The sequence below is a fragment of the Liolophura sinensis genome, chromosome 5 (genome assembly GCF_032854445.1).
Source record: "Liolophura sinensis isolate JHLJ2023 chromosome 5, CUHK_Ljap_v2, whole genome shotgun sequence".
Taxonomy (NCBI): Eukaryota; Metazoa; Mollusca; class Polyplacophora; order Chitonida; family Chitonidae; genus Liolophura; species Liolophura sinensis.
The window spans coordinates 13725272-13743519 of NC_088299.1; the positions used below are offsets into that span (position 1 = coordinate 13725272).

General features: G+C 41.5%; 1 protein-coding gene across 1 annotated transcript; it reads right to left on the reverse strand.

Annotated features, from left to right (window-relative positions):
- Window positions 1-51: 51 nt before the first annotated feature.
- LOC135465851 (nudC domain-containing protein 1-like) lies at window positions 52-17709 on the reverse strand. Its single transcript, XM_064743213.1, has 9 exons — window positions 17587-17709; window positions 15811-15965; window positions 14231-14419; window positions 11603-11792; window positions 10750-10935; window positions 8132-8342; window positions 7340-7481; window positions 6895-7023; window positions 52-1383 (listed from the first exon to the last, which is right to left on the reverse strand). The coding sequence occupies exons 1-9, from the start codon at window positions 17699-17701 to the stop codon at window positions 934-936; spliced, it is 1767 nt and encodes a 588-aa protein (XP_064599283.1). The 5' UTR covers window positions 17702-17709; the 3' UTR covers window positions 52-933.
- Between the last annotated feature and the right edge of the window lie 539 nt (window positions 17710-18248).

Consider the following 18248-nt stretch of genomic DNA (forward strand, 5'->3'; position numbering starts at 1 on the left):
GAAGTACCAGTTTCTAAGCCTTTTGTATGACCCCCCCCCCCCCCCCCCCCTACGTTTGATCCTAGGTGTCCCGGCTTATAGACGGACGCTCCAATGATGGAAGTTCTTGTCAAAAAGATACCAAAAACATAGAGTGATGTCAGACCGAAAGCTACCAAAGAAAACAATTAGTGTGGTGTTCCCTGAATCAACTATTGTGAGGAACTTATATCAGCGGCTTTATGATTTACATATACATGATTACATACGCTTTTTACATACACAACAAGATACATTAAGTACCACAACTTTTTACATACACAACAAGATACATTAAGTACCACAACTTTTTACATACACAACAAGATACATTAAGTACCACAACTTTTTACATACACAACAAGATACATTAAGTACAACTTTTTACATACACAAGATACATTAAGTACCACAACTTTTTACATACACAACAAGATACACAACAAGATACATTAAGTACCACAACTTTTTACATACACAACAAGATACATTAAGTACCACAACTTTTTACATACACAACAAGATACATTAAGTACCAGCCCATAGCTAACTTCTTCAATCGCCATTGTTCCAAGAAGGAGGTCAGTCACTGACATCAACCACTCAATTAGCAGGTTAAGCAGTCTGCTATCATATGACTTGACATTTTTTTATCGTAGACATTCAACCTAAAACTGTGCCGGGAGGAACAAGGATAGAGATATTATACAGAGGCACCTGCAACTAACTACCAGCCAGCTAAAATATCACATATTCTTCAAGAGGAAATCATTGATGGGATTCGTTCAGAAAAATAGATTTAATATAAGACATTTATTCTGTGGTAAATTTGTATATTTATATACATGATTTAAATTTATTTAAGTGTATGTATATGCTTGGCATATACAGTTTTTAAGCAGTTTTTGTGGATAATCAGTTCACCTTGATGACATGGAATGTTTTTCCAGCAAGAACATACAGCCTGTCATTTGTTGCATGTACGCCCAAGATGTCCTTGGTGGTCTCCAATGCCACCAGCTGTTGCTTAGCAACAGCTTTGACCTGCTGTCCAGTTTTCCTGTTTCTAATTGGTGAAGATATTGCCTCTGGCTGCCTGTAAATGTACACATGTCGGACACAGTCAAGGATTGCTGCGTATGAGGCATTAGGCGGTGCTGTACAGAACCGTTTCTGCTGCTTGGACGCCTGCACATAACCGAAGGCGTTGAAGGTGGCTTGATGCTTGACAATGTTTCCAGAGTTGCCTCCCTTGGAGAGAGGTTGCCAGAGAATCCCATCCACATCATGTCGTAGACAGAATGCTGGGAGCATGTCAGTCTGGAGCTGGGCTGTGAATAACCACTGATGACTGCTGATATTTGCCTGACAACAAACACACATTATATATTATTACACCTCACAGATGGATTCTATGTATTCACTGGTCAAAACAGTGTCACATGATATTCGACAAAACATGAAGTACAATGCTAACGCACGCTAGCAAAGTAACGCCAAACTCACAAAGTAATATCTCACTTTCATGAGGTGAGTGGGTATGGTCTTCCGTCTGCTTGTTTGTAAAGTAAACAACAGAAATGAATGAATGAATGCTTGGGGTATTGCGTTGTACTTAAACAATTTTTCAGCCATGTGACAAGGGGTCATCATTAGATGTGTGTACATACACTGTCTTCTTGTAGCAGAGCAAATCCATGTTGGCAAAGTGCTGACGTCACTGAAGTATCATACTGAAGACACCAGACATGACACCCCACCAAGCCACACCGGGCCAACCAGTCCTGTTTACTTGCTCTAACCTCTCAGTGTTACGCTCCAAGCGACTCAGCAGCAAGTAGAATTCTTAAAGTCTTTGGTATGATCCAATCCTGGGTGTGATCCTGAGTCTCCCAAGTTCGAGATGGACGCACTAACCATTAGTCCAGTTAAACAACCGGACGATGGCTAGTTCCAATGTCTATGTATAAATTCAGCAGGTTAAGTACCAACTGAGCAATGAAATATTTGGTGCATGTCATGGGATAGGATATCAGGAATTGTAAGCACCAGAGAAGTGATGTTCAACTCGCCCCGCACTGGTTTACGGGTTTAACACTGCTATAGTGGTGTGTATTGTGTAACCCAATACCGCTGAACCTTGGTTCGTACCAGTCCTGAGAATGCGCAGCATTCAAGGGATTTGAGGAGGTATTGAAACAAGCTTCAGTGGTATCGGGTTACACCACAAACACAAAGATGAAGTTATTAAAGTCTATTCTACCCCAAAACATGAAGAAAATGTGGCAAAAACTGCATATTTCATGCTGCCATTCTGTTTTACTCCCTCCACAGAGGTCATGCATTTTAAATCAATCAACAGCAAGCTTGGGAAAAGGAGCTGACCTATACATGTCAAAGCTACGTATATATGGCATTGTGTCTTATTGTTGCGTGATGTAGAAAGTTTACTGTATATGCGTTATGACATCATACCACTGAGCTCAGACTGGAACGTCTTGAAACAAATGTTTCCTTTTTAATGTCATGGTGTAAAACATAAAAAATGTAAAAACAATAGCGATGTCGATAAATTGTGTGAAATAACACTTTTATCACTGAAGGAAATTCCGACAGTTTACAAAGCACGAAGTAAATTAACAAGTAAACAAACTCAAATTCTTTTATTTGTAGACATAAACAGCACGAAATGATATTACTCGGGGAGGTAAACGTATTGGCCAGTGTGCTGTGTGACAGACTCGATGTTGTTCGAAAGGTATTTAATATGTATGTTTGCACACGGCCTGCAACTAACAGCTGGGTAGAATAAATATCACATCTCTCAAGTCAACAACTGGTGACATCCCACAACATACGCTATCTGTATGGTGTATTTGCTCTAACAAAAATTTAGTTAGAAACGAATTTTCAGAAATAAAAGGTCAACAGAACTCCCACAATCAGTTAAACTGAGGTACTGTAATTCTGCAGCCTTTGCACATGTTTGCAAGGTGTTCATTCAAACATGTTTTGAAGGCATTATTCTGTGTAGGCCTATAAAATTATACTTTTTATGAAGTCCTGAACTCAGCCAATCCAACCAATGAAGTCTCCAAAATCAAATCAAAAATGTGCACACAATGCACTGAAAGTTGCTCTTTCATGTTCAAATAGGTTGATGAATTAGATTACCTAGTCATGGACCAAATTTTAGGTAACACACACAGTGATCTACCCAGGAGACTATGGAGTAATAATGGACAGCAACTACGAGTGGTTCTAATCCCGATGGAAAATTGTGGGAATAATGCACATTGTGTTTGCACTGGAAATGACAATGTGTCTGCAGCCATTTCAAAGAGATTATACGCCTGAGCTTACTGCTTGTATAAATTAAACTTTTACTCAGGCAACCTGCTGTGTGACGGTGTGCGGGTCTCCCACCTACCTGATGAGTGATAGGGTGTACGTCTGCTACCTACTTGATGTGTGATGGTGTGTGTGTCTCCCACCTACCTGATGTGTGATGGTGTGTGTGAGTCTCCCACCTACCTTAAGTGTGACGGTGTGTGTGTCTCTCACCTACCTGATGTGTGACGGTGTGCGGGTCTCCCACCTAACTGCTGTGTGACAGTGTGTATGTCTCCCACCTACCTGATGTGTGATGGTGTGCATGTCTTTCACCTACCTGATGTGTGACGGTGTGTGTGTCTCCCACCTACCTGATGTGTGACGGTGTGTGTGTCTCCCACCTACCTTATGTGTGACAGTGTGTATGTCTCCCACCTACCTGATGTGTGATGGTGTGCATGTTTCTCACCTACCTGATGTGTGATGGTGTGCGTGTCTCCCACCTACCTGATGGGTGATGGTGTGCGTGTCTCCCACCTACCTGATATGTGATGGTGTGTGTGTCTCTCACCTACCTGATGTGTGATGGTGTGCGGGTCTCCCACCTACCTGCTGTGTGACGGTGTGTATGTCTCCCACCTACCTGATGTGTGATGGTGTGCGTGTCTCTCACCTACCTGATGGGTGATGGTGTGTGTGTCTCCCACCTACCTGATGTGTGATGGTGTGTGTGTGTGTGTCTCCCACCTACCTTATGTGTGACGGTGTGTGTGTCTCCCGCCTACCTGATGTGTGATGGTGTGTGTCTCCCACCTACCTTATGTGTGACAGTGTGTATGTCTCCCACCTACCTGATGTGTGATGGTGTGCGTGTCTCTCACCTACCTGATGTGTGACGGTGTGCGGGTCTCCCACCTACCTGATGTGTGACGGTGTGCGAGTCTCCCACCTACCTGATGTGTGATGGTGTGTGTGTCTCCCACCTACCTGATGTGTGATGGTGTGTGTGTCTCCTACCTACCTAATGTGTGACGGTGTGCGTGTCTCCCACCTACCTGATGTGTGACGGTGTGCGTGTCTCCCACCTACCTGATGTGTGACGGTGTGCGTGTCTCCCACCTACCTGATGGGTGATGGTGTGCGTGTCTCCCACCTACCTGATGTGTGATGGTGTGTGTGTCTCCTACCTACCTGATGTGTGACGGTGTGCGTGTCTCCCACCTACCTAATGTGTGATGGTGTGTCTCTCCTACCTACCTGATGTGTGATGGTGTGTGTGTCTCCCACCTACCTGATGTGTGATGGTGTGCGTGTCTCCCACTTACCTAATGTGTGATGGTGTGTGTCTCTCCTACCTACCTGATGTGTGATGGTGTGTGTGTGTCTCCCACCTACCTGATGTGTGATGGTGTGCGTGTCTCCCACCTACCTGATGTGTGATGGTGTGCACGTCTCCCACCTACCTGATGTGTGATGGTGTGCGTGTCTCCCACCTACCTGATGTGTGATGGTGTGCGTGTCTCCCACCTACCTGATGTGTGATGGTGTGCACGTCTCCCACCTACCTGATGTGTGACGGTGTGTGTGTCTCCCACCTACCTGATGTGTGATGGTGTGCGTGTCTCCCACAGACCTGATGTGTGATGGTGTGCACGTCTCCCACCTACCTGATGTGTGATGGTGTGTGTGTCTCCCACCTACCTGATGTGTGATGGTGTGTGTGTCTCCCACCTACCTGATGTGTGATGGTGTGTGTGTCTCCCACCTACCTGATGTGTGACGGTGTGTGTGTCTCCCACCTACCTGATGTGTGACGGTGTGCGAGTCTCCCACCTACCTGATGTGTGACGGTGTGTGTGTCTCCCACCTACCTGATGTGTGATGGTGTGCGTGTCTCCCACCTACTTGATGTGTGATGGTGTGCGTGTCTCCCATAGACCTGATGTGTGATGGTGTGTGTGTCTCCCACCTACCTGATGTGTGATGGTGTGCACGTCTCCCACCTATCTGATGTGTGACGGTGTGTGTGTCTCCCACCAACCTGATGTGTGATGGTGTGTGAGTCTCCCACCTACCTGATGTGTGATGGTGTGTGTGTCTCCCACCTACCTGATGTGTGACGGTGTGCGTATCTCCCACCTACCTGATGTGTGATGGTGTGTGTGTCTCCCACCTACCTGATGTGTGATGGTGTGCGTGTCTCCCACCTACTTGATGTGTGATGGTGTGCGTGTCTCCCATAGACCTGATGTGTGATGGTGTGTGTGTCTCCCACCTACCTGATGTGTGATGGTGTGCACGTCTCCCACCTATCTGATGTGTGACGGTGTGTGTGTCTCCCACCTACCTGATGTGTGACGGTGTGTGTGTCTCCCACCTACCTGATGTGTGATGGTGTGCACGTCTCCCACCTACCTGATGTGTGACGGCGTGTGTGTCTCCCACCTACCTGATGTGTGATGGTGTGTGTGTCTCCCACCTACCTGATGTGTGACGGTGTGTGTGTCTCCCACCTACCTGATGTGTGACGGTGTGTGTGTCTCCCACAGACCTGATGTGTGACGGTGTGTGTGTCTCCCACCAACCTGATGTGTGATGGTGTGTGAGTCTCCCACCTACCTGATGTGTGATGGTGTGTGTGTCTCCCACCTACCTGATGTGTGATGGTGTGTGTGTCTCCCACCTACCTGATGTGTGACGGTGTGTGTGTCTCCCACCTACCTGATGTGTGACGGTGTGTGTGTCTCCCACCTACCTGATGTGTGATGGTGTGTGTGTCTCCTACCTACCTAATGTGTGACGGTGTGCGTGTCTCCCACCTACCTGATGTGTGACGGTGTGTGTGTCTCCCACCTACCTGATGTGTGACGGTGTGCGTGTCTCCCACCTACCTGATGGGTGATGGTGTGCGTGTCTCCCACCTACCTGATGTGTGATGGTGTGTGTGTCTCCCACCTACCTGATGTGTGACGGTGTGCGTGTCTCCCACCTACCTAATGAGTGATGGTGTGTGTCTCTCCTACCTACCTGATGTGTGATGGTGTGTGTGTGTCTCCCACCTACCTGATGTGTGACGGTGTGTGTGTCTCCCACCTACCTGATGTGTGATGGTGTGTGTGTGTCTCCCACCTACCTGATGTGTGATGGTGTGTGTGTCTCCCACCTACCTGATGTGTGATGGTGTGCACGTCTCCCACCTACCTGATGTGTGATGGTGTGTGTGTGTCTCCCACCTACCTGATGTGTGATGGTGTGTGTGTCTCTCACCTACCTGATGTGTGACGGTGTGTGTGTCTCCCACCTACTTGATGTGTGATGGTGTGCGTGTCTCCCACTTACCTAATGTGTGATGGTGTGTGTGTCTCCCACCTACCTGATATGTGACGGTGTGCGTGTCTCCCACCTACCTGATGTGTGACGGTGTGCGTATCTCCCACCTACCTGATGTGTGATGGTGTGTGTGTCTCCCACCTACCTGATGTGTGATGGTGTGCACGTCTCCCACCTACCTGATGTGTGACGGTGCGCGTATCTCCCACCTACCTGATGTGTGACGGTGTGCGTGTCTCCATCTATCCGCTGTAGTATGGCTGTGTCATCTGTGTACTGATCACACTCCTCTAGCTCCTGACTGTTGTACGGCCTGTTCTCCCTCAGGCTCGGGTCTGGGTTCTGAAACATGAAACGCTCATGGCATGATTTTTTTGTTTAGTCAATTGATTGGTATTTCAGTCAAAAAGAATTGTTCTTTTTTGCAATTTATTTTTCCAAAACTTATAATATGCAATGGAAAAAAGATTTCTTTCTGAGACCTTTCAAGTTGAATTCTCATTGTTAAATCATCATATTTTTGTTAAATTTACTTATTACATGTAGTTTTAATACAACTTGATTAGTTTGGGAGCCAAAATGTTTTCTGAAACTGAATTAGATCCAGACATGGTCCTGGTACAGTAAATGTCCAAGTGTTAGGGGAGGTAAGTCATACCCATTCCTCAGATGTGAGATGAGCCAGCTGGCTGTGGATGGCCTCGACCTGCTCTGGACTGACCACCATCTCCCCGTGCGAGTCACCGAGTACAACCACCTGCCATGTCTTTTCCTCTGCCTTACTGAGGCTCAGTGTTATTCTGAAAAGAAACAATAAATGTACATGAGGCATGTAACTGCTTTGATCAGCACAGGTGCCTGTCTGACTATTTGATTTCCCTTCTTTACCCTAAGATTGCAATCAAATTAAACTCTTAAAGATATACATTAAATCGATAAAGTTTTGACTGCTTATTCTATTTAGTGGTAGTACAATTTCAGCCTAGTGCAATTTATTTTGTTTATTTGATTGGTGTTTCATGTCATACTCAAGTTTGAGCATCCAACTTCAAATATTTTGTTTTGATAAGAGGAGAAAGGTTTTGAACTTCAGCCCAAAATCACCTAATGAAACAGGTCCCTGTAGCCTGTACCTCCAATGGCAATGACATGCTCCTAATGTTAAAATGGCTTCACCATCATGCTGGCCACCGTCGTATGAGTGAAATATTCTTGAGTATGGCATAAAACATCAATCAAATAAATAAATAAACTAAAATTTAAGGAGGTTTGCAGTACTCCATGGAGAGCCATCCAAGTCTACTGGCCATGTCAGGGAGAATAACAACAGAAGAAGTACCTCAATACAAACCCTAACTGCTCAAAAAGGATGGACTCATCAGCAGTTCTCCAAGACAAGGCATTATCTACGGCTCTCTGTGATAGTTTTTACAGCCTCTCCCTAACTCACCGGCCATTGTCTATTGTCCAGGTGGAGCTGTCTAGGTCCACACACTCCTGAAGGGCTCCCTGTAACAACACCCGAGTATTCTTCACCCCAAACTCTATCTGCTGAGGGTGTAGTGACAGGTATATGTCAGCCTTGGACACCTCAATGGGGACTGTGAACAGCACTGTGACTTCATCATCTGTCTGACTCCAGGTGTATTGTGGGCTGGAGTCTTACAAACAAACAGAAACATTTTTACATCATCATTAACAAACATAACATTTTTACATCATCATTAACAAACATAGCGTTTTTCCATCATCATTAACAAACATAACATTTTTCCATCATCATTAACAAACAACATTTTTCCATCATCATTAACAAACATAACATTTTTACATCATCATTAACAAACATAGCGTTTTTCCATCATCATTAACAAACATAACATTTTTCCATCATCATTAACAAACAACATTTTTTCATCATCATTAACAAACATAACATTTTTACATCATCATTAACAAACATAACATTTTTCCATAATCATTAACAAACATAACATTCGTGATTATAAAGTGTACGGATATTTGACAACAATATCTGATTTAAATACACTTTAATTTTTTGACCCTAATGACCTCTTTAATGACTGTAAATGTGGACTCCAACAAAATGATGAAATATCAGATTTGATGGCGAAAGAATAAGACACCCATTTTTAAGACATACGACCATCTGAGGTGTATGATTATCCGTCACCTCTGCAGAAATGTTATTTGGCATGGGTATTAATGAAGGAAAAACTATTTTCTGTTTTTGACAGCTGCTGAAAAATTCTGATTTCAAAGTGTGTGTTCGATGGGTTTATGCTTCCAGTATCATCAGAAAAGTACCACCATATTTCAATAATTCTTTCATTTTACTTGCATTTTATTCGTACCGTTGCTGTACGACAGAGTGTCTGATGGATCAGCCATTGCTGGCTCAGATTCTGACCTTAATTCTGTTTTTGGCCATTACTGAGGTATATCTAGGCTTCTGTTGTTGACCATTACTGATGTATCTCTAGGCTTCTGTTTATGGCCATTACTGACGTCTCTCTAGGCTTCTGTTTTTGGTCATTACTCAGGTATCTCTAGGCTTCTGTTTTTGGTCATTACTCAGGTATCTCTAGGCTTCTGTTTTTGGTCATTACTCAGGTATCTCTAGGCTTCTGTTTTTGGTCATTACTCAGGTATCTCTAGGCTTCTGTTTTTGGTCATTACTCAGGTATCTATAGGCTTCTGTTTTTGGCCATTACTGACGTCTCTCTAGGCTTCTGTTTTTGGTCATTACTCAGGTATCTCTAGGCTTCTGTTTTTGGTCATTACTCAGGTATCTCTAGGCTTCTGTTTTTGGTCATTACTCAGGTATCTCTAGGCTTCTGTTTTTGGTCATTACTCAGGTATCTCTAGGCTTCTGTTTTTGGTCATTACTCAGGTATCTCTAGGCTTCTGTTTTTGGCCATTACTGAGATATCTATAGGCTTCTGTTTTTGGTCATTACTCAGGTATCTCTAGGCTTCTGTTTTTGGTCATTACTCAGGTATCTCTAGGCTTCTGTTTTTGGTCATTACTCAGGTATCTATAGGCTTCTGTTTTTGGCCATTACTGAGATATCTATAGGCTTCTGTTTTTGGTCATTACTCAGGTATCTATAGGCTTCTGTTTTTGGCCATTACTGACGTCTCTCTAGGCTTCTGTTTTTGGTCATTACTCAGGTATCTCTAGGCTTCTGTTTATGGCCATTACTCAGGTATCTCTAGGCTTCTGTTTTTGGCCATTACTCAGGTATCTCTTGGCTTCTGTTTTTGGCCATTACTCAGATATCTATAGGCTTCTGTTTTTGGTCATTACTCAGGTATCTCTAGGCTTCTGTTTTTGGTCATTACTCAGGTATCTCTAGGCTTCTGTTTTTGGTCATTACTCAGGTATCTATAGGCTTCTGTTTTTGGCCATTACTGACGTCTCTCTAGGCTTCTGTTTTTGGTCATTACTCAGGTATCTCTAGGCTTCTGTTTTTGGTCATTACTCAGGTATCTCTAGGCTTCTGTTTATGGCCATTACTCAGGTATCTCTAGGCTTCTGTTTTTGGTCATTACTCAGGTATCTATAGGCTTCTGTTTTTGGCCATTACTGAGATATCTATAGGCTTCTGTTTTTGGTCATTACTCAGGTATCTCTAGGCTTCTGTTTTTGGTCATTACTCAGGTATCTCTAGGCTTCTGTTTTTGGTCATTACTCAGGTATCTATAGGCTTCTGTTTTTGGCCATTACTCAGATATCTATAGGCTTATGTTTTTGGCCATTACTCAGATATCTATAGGCTTCTGTTTTTGGCCATTACTCAGATATCTCTACGCTTCTGTTTTAGGCTGACAGTGACGTATCTCCAGGCTTCTGTTTTTGGCCATCTTGATCAGACTTTCTACATCTTACCTGAGGTAAAACTTTAAGTTGCTAACACCTACATAATCAGAGAATTTTGCATAGCTTGCAGGCCAAATTTCTAGAGAAAAACTAAATTTATTTTAGCATGCAGCAGCAAGAGACATATCTATGATATATCTATGATAGCCTAGAAAAGATAATTACCATCAGTGGCTGTCTCCTCCTCTGCCTCAGGTTGGTTAACGGGTATCACAGAGTCGTAGATCATGCGGAAGGGCTTCTGGTTACAGATGAGCAGAGCATTGCTGCTCGTGTCTACAGCTGCATATTCTGGGCAACGAGAGCTAACAAGGCTTCGGGTGCGAGACAACATCCACTCTCCACAAGCATCTGGTGTAAAGAGAAAGTAAAACTAATGCATGCCGTCTACAGTGCCAAAATGAAAAAAACTATAGTCTTCTACCTTTTTGCATGTTTGCAAGGGGTTTATTCTGAGGGCATTATTCTGTGTGTACTGATAAAACTAACCTTTCTCTGAAGACCTGACCCAACCCAAGCAATGTAGATTTGTCTCTTAGATAAACCACTGAAAGTTGTGAATTCATAGTTTAAACCAGGGTTACAAATTTAAGTTTGCATGGGCGTACATTTGTACCTGTCGTTAAGCCAGTAAACCACTGAAAGTTGTGAATTCATAGTTTAAACCAGGGTTACAAATTTAAGTTTGCATGGGCGTACATTTATAGTTTAAACCAGGGTTACAAATTCTACCTTAAGTCTTCTACCTTTTTGCATGTTTGCAAGGGGTTTATTCTGAGGGCATTATTCTGTGTAGACTGATAAAACTAACCTTTCTCTGAAGACCTGACCCAACCCAAGCAATGTAGATTTGTCTAAAATCTAAACCGACGTCTCATAAATCTGAAATCCATCAGTTCATTTGTACTTAAATCCGTCTACAAGGAATTTTAATATGTCTCCCAAAACTTTGAAAACTCTCCTCTGAACACTTTGTTTTTTGGCAATTTATCAAAATACATGTAGACAGACAAACTACCTGTAATGAAAGTCACCCATTCCAGGAGAGTTTCAAATGGTGCAGAGTTATCCCCCTTCCTCATCTCAGCTGTTGGTTCGACATGAAGTAACAGACAATCTATCTTTCTGTTCTCCTCGTCTGAGCGGAACGTTGAATGAAGCAGGATGAATTTTTGCTTATCCTCCAACGGTTCGCACACATGGGATACCTAAAAAACCCGGAGAATATCCTAGCTGTAGCATGAATACAAGAGGACGAATGTCATCTAGATATTATGTAAACTTGCAACACAGAATTCAGCTGGAGTAACAAAATTACATTGAAATGGATGTCAATTTTTTCTCTCTTCTTACAAATGACGGATGTTGCCAAGGTTTCCGTACTGTATAAGCAGGTAGTTTCACAATCAATAAGTTTTCTGAGGCATTGTGAAAGTAATACGTGTCCACGACCCATTTAACACAAAAGACAACACTAGACCAACTATGTATGTGTATTGACAATGAGTCACACTTAAAGTTCAAGAAATGTCACTTTTTATTTTTGTGATATAGTATAACCAAGATATCTCAGTCCAAAGTAAGCAAAAATGCCCACATAGGGGAAATTGAAAAGCCTGCCATGCTTTCAGTTTAAACAATCAAGGGCGAGATATTTCTACCACTCTAGATCTGTTAAACAATGAGGTCATGTGTGTCTAGTTTACCATTTTGCCATACAGAGGTAGTGTTAAATCGGCTGTTTTCCTTCTGATTACGACACGATTCTGATATACTTTAAAGGAGTAAGTGGTTGTGGAATATATCTGGGGTTATTCCTAAAGGTCTCAACCTGGAGGCCACAATGCGTGGCATTCGGTTGTAATAATAAGCAGGGGTAGAAATGTTTTTTAAAAACCACCTGGGACACAGAAAGGTAGATTTTTTTTACCTGTCACTTACAGGTATCTACCTGTCCCTTCAGTGTGACTTAGAAAGTCTAGCGCTACCGATCACCATTATCAAATTTTGCAAACATACAATTTCATTTTGGCGAAATTATTTTCCATCAACATCGCCACCTTAGCAAAGCAATATCAGTCTACAATATTACAAGAATATTTGGTGTCTGAAGGATTTTACTATTTATTCAATATTCTGTCGGGACTGGAACTTCTATGATTGTCGATCATCAAAACGAAACTCACGCGAGTTCAGTCTTTATCTCCGTACGCATGCGCTTCCTATTCAAGGGGAACAATCCAAGAAAAGCATTTGGTCTGTGTGCGTTCAGACTTACATGTGTGTGTCTTTGAGATGCTCAACTTTACACCTGTAGTCCGAACCTCGAGGAGGAAAACTTAGTAATGCTGTCCTAAAGTTGTATACTTTTGGGCGATAGGAAGAGGCTTGGACTATAAACATTAACTTGACATTTCACTATATATTTATTTGATGGGTTTTCACACTGTTTCCTAATGAAAATGGTTTCTTCAACATTGTAGATACGTTTGGTCTCCCAACAGAAAGCGCAAATATGGTAGGTTCGTTGACGACGGCCTCATCCACTAAATGAGGCACTAGCACTGTTGATTTGTTCGGGCCAAAAATGACGAAGTCTTTCGACAACATTTTGATGATGGAAATGCCAAGTAATATACAGACTTCACAAACATCGACATGCATGGATATTCACATAAACATCATTGTAAACTTATTGAGCCTACCTGTTGGTTCAACAGGTGCATTATTTTGTGACCTGTCGCCAAGAAAAACTGCCTGTCACCGACAGGTAGACAGGCGTTATTTCGACCCCTGATAAGGGGGACCGTACTTCGCACCACACAGGAGTATCTAGCCTCTAATACTGAAGAGTGCAGAGCACAGATGACACTGATACTATGTTTCCAGTTTCTCTAAAATGGCATATCCCGTGGCCTTGTAAGAATTCCAGATTGAAAGGTGATTTACAGAGTTACCAAGCACGCAATCAAAAAAATGGCTTTGTTTATGTCTGTATGAACCCATCTTCTCAAAAAAAAGTTGGTTATATTTTTTTCTTGTCTTTTCTTTTAAGCTGTCACAATGATAGCTAAGATACCACAAAAAGATCATAATTTTGTTGAAAATAAACAAAACAGCATGAAACTCCAACTTAATCGGTTACTCGTCATGGTAAAGATATCTACCAAGTTTCAATTCAATATGATGAAAGATTCTGAACAAAAAAATGAAAGACTGTCCAAGTTCAAAACAGCACAAAAAGGGAAAAATAATTGTGAAAGATGAACAAAACAGTCCAAAACAGCTCAAATTTGATTTGTAACTTGCCTGGGTGAAACCAGATACCAAGCTTTATATATGACGAACCATTGTGAAAAACAGATCCATCGTGTTACATTTAGGAACTATTTCATTTGCCTGTTTGATTGGTGTTTTATGTATTTGATTTATGTATTTTACTGGTGTTTTACTCTGTACTCACTAACATTTAAACAGCATTCAATATTTGATTTCATTGAATCTAGACACAAAATTTGTTTTAGTGAGCAAAAGGTGAATTTGGATGAAATAATTAGCTCCAAGTTAGGAAGCTACCTGTAGGAATTGAACTAATCTAAAACAATGATAGGAAGATCTAATATAAATACACTTATACATAACTCACAGTCCAGGCTTTACAGTTATCCATTGTTCTAGGCCCAGTCTCCATGATGTAGAGTTTCCCTCCACCATCCGCCAGCACGGCCTGGTCTTGGGCAGGGAAATGCAGTGATACGTTATGTCTGCCAGCAATCTGCTGGACATCACCACCCTGAGGAATCTCAAACACTGACTTGCCCTGGTCAGGGGACGTCTGCAAAAAAATAAACAGCAACTACAGTTTCAGGATGTCATGCCTGAGCTGTATGATTAGTTTTCTTTATTTGACTGTTTTTCATGCAACACTCTCATATATAAAAATGCACATACATGTACTATTTTTCACTCCGTTTTATGGGTGGAGAAAACCAGCACTGGGGTAAAAGGCCAACCTTTAGTTAAAGGTATGACATAGTGTAACACTGCACAAATGGATCCACAAGTGCCTTGACTGATAACTGTCACCAAGTCCCAGGAACAATGAATAGAAGGAGAATCTAGAAAATTTTGTTTCAGTTTCTAAGCCTGGGATTGAACCTAAATCTTACAAGCCAGATAATTGGATTCCGACATCCTGCCAACGAACCAAAACCTGCTTCCAGAAGTTCTCCAGGAATATTTCAATTCAATGAATCATTTTTATGAGCGGCAGAAATTAAGCTCAAAACCGACGTCTAAAAAAAAAAGAAGCCCATGACAAAGCCATGGCACACCCAGTGACTGCTGGATAGTAATAATATTCTAAACATTGGAAGTATCTCAGTTATCTGATTGCCTGATGTCAGGGTAGTGCATAGTGGGCACTTTACACATACATGTGCAATACTTGTTCCTGTAATTATGATCACTTGGTCTATGTTACTTTCAGTATTTTTATGTTTCTAACCATGTGTCTTTTTTATGCAGCTGTTTGTTAGAAATTGTAATCCATCAGTGATTGGGTCAGAGAGAAGGTCCAGTACTCTAGTGTTTGACGTCAAGGCCTAGTGATCCAGTGTATGACGTCAAGGCCTAGTGATCCAGTGTTCAACATCAAGGCCTAGTGATCCAGTGTATGACGTCAAGGCCTAGTGATCCAGTGTATGACGTCAAGGCCTAGTGATCCAGAGAAAATTTAGGCGACACCAACTTTATTTTGTGTTTTATGGGTGAGACAACAATATAAAATCCAAACTAAAATAAACATGAATATGGCTAAAAATCCACCTTTTAGCCTTGGTCACTTTGAATGTTTTCACGATTTTCCCCTTTTTCAAAGCTATCCTATCACATAAATGTCTTCAACAGAAGAAACTGCTTGGATTAGATATTCCACAATTCCAACAAATCGGATGATTTTCAACTGTTTTTTATTCCTATACCCTCCTCCAACTTAGAAAAGTGATTTTTTCTGCACGGTAAACAATAATTTAAATTGGTGTGCCATTACAATAGAGAAATTACTTTTTTTCACACATCTACATTCTAACTGATCAACCTAACACTCTTGACTTTAAAAGCCTGACCTCTCTGCTATATACATGATATAGGTAGACCTCATTCATCATGGGCATCACAAATGTACACATACAGGCCGAACAGTAAAACAAAGAAACAGATGCTCACCAGAGTAACCATAATTTTAAGGACATTCCACGTCTTGTCAACAATATAAACACTATCTGTGTTCCATGGGTCAGGGATGATGTGATTGGTCAATCCAAACGCTCGAATGTGCTGATAAGAATGCTGGTCTTCTGAAAGCTTGGCGACATCAGGTTCTGGAAAAAATGATTCACTACTAGCACATTTTTATACATTTATTTTACATCTGACGCCTTGCTTAAAATTTTTTCACTTATTCAATGGCGGTCAATTTAATGGCCGTCCACAGCAAACACCACTAAACTTTGGTAAGCTACTGACAAGCTTTCTCTCATGTGACATACTGACAGATGTACACCATAATGGTGAAAGACAAGTGGTTTTCAATGTACATAAGAGTGCACAAACCATAGGTGGCAGAATCATCTGAACGCTATTTATACCAATATATATAACAAGTTACATAACTCCAATGCCTGGGACAGAGACCCGACTTTACCTAACTGGAGATAAAAGACGGAAAAATAGTCCAATCTCAACCAAACTACGTTCATTCGAAAGCTGATACATTAAGCTTTACTTTGGTGTAAGAATTGGCCAACAAACATGCTTTCAATTGGCCACAGGAAGCCGGAATTCCATAAGTTTGTAGATTTTTTTTGTTTAGTCGGTCATATCCGGTAACAGGGAAGAGACAGTCAGACAACAGTTCTGGCTTGATTTCTCAACAATGAAAGATGCTGAAGCCAAGATATTTCTATCATTGATCAAGCGAAATGTTCTTTAAATAGAGCACTTTGCAAAACCTTGACTTTTTACAGTCTACAAAAGTTGTGCGGCTTTCTCTGTTTTTTATTCCATAAAGTAAAACACACAGCTGTCAGTTCAACAGGCAGTCTTCGCCATAATGTGTCAGGGTGAAAAATGCTTTGCTCTGACTGGTCGCAAGCAAATCAGCCACCAATCAGAGCGAAGCTTTTTCAGCAGCAGGGAAGAAGGTATCAATGGATAAAATAAGCATGGAATTCAGGAAAGTAGGCTACTGCATTTTCCCTGAAAATCCGCCCAGTATGGAAAAGCACTCTTACAGAGGCAAATACAGGTCTTAAAATGTTTTTTTGGGTGCTTAAACTTACCCTTCTTCAGAATGATATCATTTGATCTTCTTTCCCAACAAACCTCAAATTATCGTTCTCAGTAAATACAGATCTCAACACTTTGCAATCAAAATAATGAAGAATCTAGGCATTTCCACATCAATATCAATGTTACACAAGCTTTCGATTCTCATGCTGGGATCTCCACCGAGTAAAAATTAATTTTATTGTCACAACTATGAGTGGATAATTATTTCACAATCTGCTCAAACAGTGAAGTTTTCTTCTCTACTTTTTATCCTTTTTTCTTACACAAATTAAGCGCAGAATCTGTTGAACGCCAGACATAATGAAGACAAATATCAGTTCTATAAATAGTATCAACACGTGGTCAGCTGAGTTGAAGGTTCCAGCGTGGAACTTTCGACGTATTCCCTTCAAGTTACATATTTATGCCATGTTATCAATCTGGCGCGATCGAGCAAATCATCGAATAAGTCTAAGCACAAAACTACACGAAAAAGAAAACAGTTACAGAAAATTATAAAAATGTATCTAGTCTGACGAAAGCAGCGAACATTATCGTTGGCTCGCACAATAATGTTATGTTGTTGTTGCTGTCATGCGTGCATGACACGTTGAATGTTAGATGCATAATTTTAACAAGAGCCGGTACCAAACATTGTGAAAAACCGCATACCTTCGAGAAGTGTCGACTTATAGATGGGTAGTGGATCCAGTGACAGCTTATAACCATTAAAACATGAATCAATCAAGCTTCGATCAAGCTGCAGATCGACAAGTTGTTCGGCCATGCTGCCAAATGTAGGTCATCTGAAGTTAACACCGCCAATCGTCTAAAATTCAAACTAACCTAACGTGCCTGACCCACTCCTTGCACACATGCCTCACTTACGCTACTTTACACGAAGGCCGAGCTTACAGCTACCCATATTTACTATGTCGTTCTGTTCGGTAGATTAATTCACGACATGCATTGTTATCATAAAAAATATTATCAGAGATTCTGAGAGAAATGTCTAAGTGTATTCAGATCGTGTATTTTGTATCTAACTGACCCAGCCTGGGATTAAAAACGTGCCTTGCAACATCAGGACGCATCTTTTGCAAAAACAATGGGTTGAAAATAATTTTCATTTTTTTTTTATCTACGTGCTGAGGGAACTTTCAAGACATGGATTCGCATTACACTTCGGGCTTAGCGAATCAGAGGCAGATTCCATAAAGCAATTTTTTTCATTAATTTTGAACCAGACTTAACTGTGTTTCTGAAATTCAGTACATAAAACTTTTGCACTGACATGAATGTGTCAAAAAATATTTCTAACATGCACATAAAAA